The following is a 7,377-nucleotide window of genomic DNA, read 5'->3' as shown; positions in this document are numbered from 1 at the left end:
ACTACTTGCAAGGATTAATGAAATTACTAAACAAACCATATTGCAGTGTGCTATTTTAAACAAAAAATGTTGGATGCTTTCTTTAGAGTTTGGCTTTGATTTTTCTGACGTATTGGGGGAAATGTCTCTTGCTACTAAATTTGATTGAATTCTTTCCAAAGAGTTTTATCTTTTCCAAGAATAAACAATAATGCCTTACATTTGAAAAGCTCTTTGTAGTTTTCACAACACTCTCAGGTACATTATCTTATGTGACCTTCACTTTGACCTTGTCAGGCAGGCAGAGCAGGTATTACTGTTCCCATATTACATGTGAAGAAATGCGAAGCCCAGGAAGTGAAGAGGGGTGGCTAACATCACCAGGGTTGGTTAACATCATCTAGCTATGCCTAGGCCCAAGCCTTAGCTTTTTGTTCTACTAGAGCATATTGACTTACTGTTTTTATTAACTCAAAACTGAGGAGAATTATATTTACAGTTGGATTGTAATAGTGCTGCATGCTTTTTTCTTATAGGTCCAGTTATCTGTTGACTACCAAATATGGATTCCCAAGGATCTCCACATGAAACTGTCCTCATTACAGGAGGAGGTGGCTATTTTGGTTTCCGGTCAGTGCATCTATAAAATATGCCTATAGAATTATTTTACTGGTAGTTGATAGAAAATGTATAGCTTTCAACTCTGACATTAATACAGTGCAGACCTATATATTTGATTATATAATGTTAAAGCAGAAGTGAATTGTGTTGCCCACTGTTCAGACATTGAAATTGAGAACTACAGCTATATTATGCTTTAAGAAAAATTATTTATAAAGCTATTAAATTGGGGAGAAGTTATTATTCACATCACTAAAAACAATTTAAAATAATAGCTATTCTTTCACCATTATGATACTATTCATAAATACTCCAAATGGATAGTGGGTCCTAGAACAGACAGGCAAAAATATAATATAGAGATGCCACCATTCTTTAAAAATAAAGCCTCTCTCATCATAATTGAAGTGGATGAAAGGATTCTCATCTTTGAAACTTTGAATAAGTAAGACTTGCACCAATGAACACGTAAAGTAAGGGACTCAGGATGAGCCGAAAAGACTTGTATCAGCCCCCACCTGATTGGCAAGTTACACTTCTCCTAAGCACAGCTTAAGAGTTACTTGATCTGACTTTTACTCTTTCTCATTTCAGCCTAGGCTGTGCTCTGAACCAAAAGGGAGTCCATGTGATTCTGTTTGACATCCGCAGGCCTGCTCAGAACATTCCAGAAGGAATCAAGTTTATATGTGGAGACATCCGCCACCTCTCTGATGTAGAGAAGGTCTTCCAGGATGTGGACATCACTTGTGTGTTCCATATTGCCTCTTATGGTATGTCAGGGCGGGAGCAACTGGAGCAAAACCTGATCGAAGAAGTCAACATCGGGGGCACAGACAACGTCCTTCAGGCTTGCCAGAGAAGAGGGGTGCCTAGGTTAGTTTACACCAGTACTTTCAATGTCATCTTTGGAGGTCAAGTTATCAGAAATGGAGATGAATCTCTGCCTTACCTACCTCTTCACCTCCATCCTGATCACTACTCTCGGACCAAATCTATTGCAGAGAAGAAGGTGCTGGAGGCGAATGGCACATCCCTGGAAAGAGGTGATGGTGTCTTAAGAACCTGCGCTCTGAGACCGGCTGGCATCTATGGGCCTGGAGAACAAAGACACCTTCCCAGGATAGTGAGCTACATTGAGAAGGGTCTGTTCAAGTTTGTCTATGGGGATCCCAGGAGCCTGGTTGAGTTTGTCCATGTGGATAACTTGGTGCAGGCTCATATTCTGGCCTCAGAGGCCCTGAAAGCTGATAAGGGCCATATTGCCTCTGGGCAACCCTACTTCATCTCCGATGGCAGACCAGTGAACAACTTTGAATTCTTCCGACCTTTGGTTGAGGGCCTGGGCTACACATTCCCATCCACCCGCCTGCCGTTGACCCTCGTCTACTGCTTTGCTTTCTTGACAGAGATGGCCCACTTCATTCTGGGCCGCCTCTACAATTTCCAGCCCTTCCTCACCCGCACTGAAGTTTACAAAACTGGTGTCACACATTATTTTAGCTTAGAGAAAGCCAAGAAAGAGCTAGGTTATAAGGCTCAGCCATTTGACCTCCAAGAAGTAGTAGAGTGGTTTAAAACCCACGGTCATGGCAGAGGTTCTGGAAGTCGTGACTCAGAGTGTCTTGTTTGGGATGGGCTATTGGTCTTCCTCGTGGCTTTAGCAGTTCTCATCTGGCTGCCTCCTTCTGTGATGCTGTTACTATGAAGGAGTGGCTAGAAATAAAGAGCTGATCACCATTGTTGATGTGTTTTACAAGAAACACGAGTTTTTAAATACATACAGTATTATCTGGTACCAAACTTTGGCTCTTCAAATTGCTACTTAAGAATAAGTTCTTGGATGAAATCTTTATTTCTTACCTCCTTGTGTTAATTTTGATGGGGAAAAAAAATAAATACAAGTTTGGAATTTGATTTCCTGTGTCCTTCTTTTTCAGGTAGGTGCAATAGAAGTCAGTTTGGAGCCATAGACATAGGCTTAGGTAGGTTGGAAATGTCTTACTTGACTTTCTCAGAAGAAAAAGTGAACTTATTTTCATTTTATACACTTTGCATCTACTTAAAATGGACTAAAACTCAGAGCTTGAAAATGTGTGAAAAACACTAAATTGGCCCAGATCTCTAACAGACCAACACTCTCAGCAGCTGGTGGCTACTTCAGAGGAGGCATTAAATCTTCCTAGTATAAGTTTTAGGAATTAACTTTTGCCTTTTGTGACTTAGGGGCATTGTGCCTATGTAACCACATGGTAATGTTGGATGTTTATACAAATAGATTTTTATCCTATCCCATAGGAATCTTTTGAGGATTAAAGGACAAAACATATAAAGTGCTACTGAACACACATAGCCATTATTTTTATTCTATTAGTTTACATTCTTTATGAGGGTTTTCATCCTCTGAATATCCTCTTAAGAGGGGCTGTTGCTACTGAACTTTCTGGAATGTCTTTGGGTGTGCCCTCAGTGCCTAAAAGTGTATTTTAATATACTTTTAGAGTTTGTAAAGTTTTAGCCTCTGAGGATAGATTGAAGCTTAGGAAACAGCTAAAAATCTGATGATTAGAGGAGGTGATTAAGCTAATGATGCCATTTTAAATCAAAACATGGAGAATAACTCTAATAAGGCTAGTTTTTGTTTTCATTTTGTTTTACTGGAAAGAATTGTGGCTCCTTGTTGGAGGAAATCTTAAAGGCAGCACTTGTCACACATGGGACAGCTATGGAAGATGTCCAAGTTACTCTCTTGCATAGGCACCAAAGTGGGAAGAAGACAGAGCATCTTTACTCATTTCATGGTTCCAGCTACAGAAAGGATAGTATGGAAACATTATAAGGAGGATAGATTGCTGTAGAAAGTTATGCTAGAGTTATTCTGAGAGTATTTGTAGAACACATACAAATGGATGAGTGGTCCCTATTGAATGTTGCCTGGATGTTTTGGAAAAAGCTCTGAATTGATGCCAGAAGACCTACACCATGAATATTTGGGGTGGCCTTAACCAAATAACTGGGGCCTCTTTAGAACTGTTTCCTCATTCAGGAGCTGGGACTGACCATATTTGCTCTTTCTATAAACCCACCCACCTCACAGGTTGTTGTGAGCATAAAACAAGATGTGGTGGAAGTACTTTAATATATAAATTGCAATGTAAATATGAGGTGGTGGTAGTGATTGTTTTTAGGAAAATGTGTTTGCAGTCTTTCCGATCATAAAGAAGTCTTTGCTTTAGTTTGGGGTTAACTTGTGCGAGTACCCACAGCATGCCTAACGCTCAGTGTAGTAGGGCAGGTTTCTCTACCCTTTGCAAACTTGCATTCTAGTCATGACACAGCATGTCCATGTGAGAAGGTGACTGATAGTGATGAGTTCAGTAAAACATATTCATTTTCATTGAGAGGTGGCACAGGTTTTCATAACATGTTTTTAATAACATCCTTCAAAGGAATGATAAAACTACAGACCAAGCATACTGAACATCCTAAGGTGTTTGTTATGGGGGGCTTCCCCCCTTAATCAAGATATCAAAATGAAATTCATTATCAATATGTGGGCTTTATTGTCATCTGGTATGAGACATCCTTGGCCACTCCACAGTACTTGACAGAGTTGTTCACTCTCTCCCTGAAACATAGTCTATTTACTTTTCATAAACTCAAACGCTTCTGATTTTTCTTTTTGTGTATCAGTTATCTATGACTACCTAAAAAACTACACCAAAGCATATCATGTTAAAACAGCAAACATTATTTCCTAGCTTCTGTGAGTCAGGAATTTGGGTACAGCGTAACTGGGCAGTTCTTATTCAGGTTGTCTCATGAGGGTCATCAGATGAAGTCAGCTGGCACTGCAGTTATGTGAAAGTTTGGCTGAAGCTGGAGGGTTCAATTCCAGGATGGGTCATCGTGTGACTGTTGGCAGGAGGTCTCAGTTCCTCACCTACCACATGAGCATATCCAGGAGATTGTTTGAATGTCCTCATGACATGGCAAGTGGTTTCTGCCAGAGCAGCTGATGCAAGAGTACAAGGCGGAAGCTGCATTATCCTTCATGACTTGGCCTTAAATGTCACACTATCATTCCACAATATATTGGTTAGACAGGTCAATCTGATTGAGCATGGGAGGGAAACACACAAAGGTGTGAATACCCAAAGAAAGGAATTATCAGAGGCCATCTTGAAGGCTGGGCTCTTGGTTCCACTTGAGTTGAACTAAAAGTAATAGATAACGTCACTTAAAACGTGTATACATGCCAGGCGTGGTGGCTCATGCCTGTAATTCCAGCACTTTGGGAGGTGGAGGTGAGAATATTTTCTGAGCCCAGGGTTCGAGATCAGCCTGGGCAACTTGGTGACACCTCATCTCTACAATAAATCAAAAAATTAGCCAGGCATCGTGGTACTTGCCTGTGGTTCCAGCTACCTGGAAGGCTGAGGTGAAAGGATCGTCCGAAACCAGCAGGTCGAGGCTGCAGTGGCTGTGAGCATGCCACTGTACTCTAGCCTGGGTAGCAGAGTGAGACTCCAACTCAAAAAAAATGTGTATACATTTTTTGGCACCCCTGGTATTTGTGGAATGAATGTTATTTTTCTTTCTAAGGGTAAATACGCCTGTCTGGCACATAGATAATTGGTTGTTTCTAATCTCTTGAAGACTGAGGGGAAATAGCCAACCTACACTAGAATTGTGTGTTTAACCAAGTTAGAACTAGATAAGGTCTGGTAAGTGAGTGAAGTCCTTGTGCATATGATATGGTGCAGTATTAGATGGCATAGATGCTCAGGGAAGGGGATGAATATGGGCAGAGTGGACAGTGAGTTGCACTCCCTCTACGCCTCAGCTGAAAACTCACCTCCTTAAAGGACTTGGTCTGTTTCCTGAAAGGGAGCTCCCCTTCCCTTCTAAGGTCAGAAGATGCTGCAGTTAGGAAATTCCATCAGTTCTGGGGCTCCCAGCTGCCCTCAATTTTCCTCAACCTTGGATGGAATCGCTCAAACCTATGCAAAGCAATACAATGATGCTCATCCTTGTGCACATGGCGACACTCCCAAAATCCTGGGCATAAGCTACCCAGCCCTGCCACCTCATCCACTGCTTCTGAGGCGAATGTGGGGGTTTATCCATGGGCCTGATGGGGGAGTCATCCTATATTGCAACCCAAAGGTAATACCCAAACTATCCCTATCTGCAAAAAGGAAGAGGGGTCTGAAAGGCCAGTTGGAAATACTCGTTTGAATTTCCTTAGTACTGTTTCTGGTCATAGGGGTGGAGGGTGCCACATTGCGAACAATAACAGTTACTGAAGGGCCCTATGATTAATTCTGTCACCAAATTACCTATGCTATGGTATTCTTCAAGCCTATGGAATAGGCTTAGGGATTCTTTTCAAGAAAGGTTTTATTTTCCTAAATCACCTAATATGGTGATCATAATGAGGCCAGTATTGCTTGGGCTTTGTGATAGCTTGTTGGACCATTTTCTACCTTGTCTTCCTTTCCAACTGTCCCATTCACCTAGCCTTATAGACAGAGTAGAAGAGGGAGCCTACAGCATTTCACTTCCCAGCTCTGACTCAGTTGTCCACCACGGGGCCAGCGGTGTCCCAGTTGGCTAGCCTCCGCAGCCAACACAAGCAGCAGTCTTGTTAAAATTCTCCACTGTTTGGCAGGGCATGATGACTCATGCCTCTAATCCCAGCATTTTGGAAGGCCTGGGCCAGAGGATTGCCTGAGCTGGGGGGTTCAAGACTAGCCTGGGCAAGTTGGTGAGACTTCGTCTCTGCAATAAATAAAAAATTTAGCCAAATGTGGTGGCGAGCACCTGTAATTCCAGCTACTTGGAAGGCTAAGGTGGAAGGATTGCATGAGTTCAGGAGGTCAAGGCTACGGTGGCCATGAGCATGCCACTGCACTCCAGCCTAGGCAACAGAATGAGACTACAACCTAAAACAAAAAACAAAATTTTTTTTAAAAACTCACTTTTTTGTTTATGGCTGCATAGTATTCCATCGTGTATATGTACCACATTTTTTTAATCCAGTCCTCTTTTGATGGGCAGCATGGTTGCTTCCAGGTTCTCCCTATTGTGAACAATGCTGCGATAAACATATGTGTGCAGGTATCTTTTTTATAGAGTTATTTGAGTTCTTCAGGGTATATTCCCAGTAGGGGGATTGTGGGGTCATATGGGAGGTTGATATTTAGAACTTTCATGAATTTCGCAGCAACCTGGATGGAATTAGAGTCTATAATACTGAGTGACCTCTCACAGAAACAAAGATCCGAGTATCACAAGTTCTCACTCATATAATGGACCTTGAACATCCAATGTAATACTATAAGAAAATGACTGATAGTAGTGGGACACTATGGGAGGGGAGGGAGATGGGATTAACGGTAGCAAATATCTGTCTGGGGATGGGGAAACACCTCTTATCAACAAGGATGCCTGAACGAAACATATTTGTATACCTAACCCTTAACTGTACCCCACAATATCATAATTTTAAAAAGGGCAAAAATTATGTACTTTGCATTTTAAAACAAACTCCCCTCCCCCGCAAGAAACCTAAAATGATGCTCCACCCTGGGGCAGAGAGAAGGGGATTCTTGGGGGTACTGGTATGCTCAAATGTCTTAGGAAATTGTGGCTTAAGTAGCCACAGACTCAAAGCCACCCAGGGACAGCATAGCGTCTTGTGGGAGTGACCCTGAGGAAGCATGCACCAGCAGTGCCTGGCTCTGCCTGCGGTGCTCAGGCCAATAGGACATG

The 7,377-nt window shown here is 42.0% G+C and overlaps 1 protein-coding gene across 1 annotated transcript; it reads left to right on the top strand.

Annotated features, from left to right (window-relative positions):
* Positions 1 to 515: 515 nt before the first annotated feature.
* Positions 516 to 2,512, top strand: SDR42E1 (short chain dehydrogenase/reductase family 42E, member 1). Its single transcript, XM_008064982.2, has 2 exons — positions 516 to 609; positions 1,195 to 2,512. The coding sequence occupies exons 1-2, from the start codon at positions 542 to 544 to the stop codon at positions 2,306 to 2,308; spliced, it is 1,182 nt and encodes a 393-aa protein (XP_008063173.1). The 5' UTR covers positions 516 to 541; the 3' UTR covers positions 2,309 to 2,512.
* The last annotated feature ends 4,865 nt before the right edge of the window (positions 2,513 to 7,377 follow it).

This window comes from Carlito syrichta, unplaced genomic scaffold (genome assembly GCF_000164805.1).
Source record: "Carlito syrichta isolate Samal-C Ts95f unplaced genomic scaffold, Tarsius_syrichta-2.0.1 Scaffold308119, whole genome shotgun sequence".
Taxonomy (NCBI): domain Eukaryota; kingdom Metazoa; phylum Chordata; class Mammalia; order Primates; family Tarsiidae; genus Carlito; species Carlito syrichta.
The sequence above is the reverse complement of the archived record's forward strand: the minus strand, read 5'-3'. Positions and strand labels throughout refer to the sequence as shown.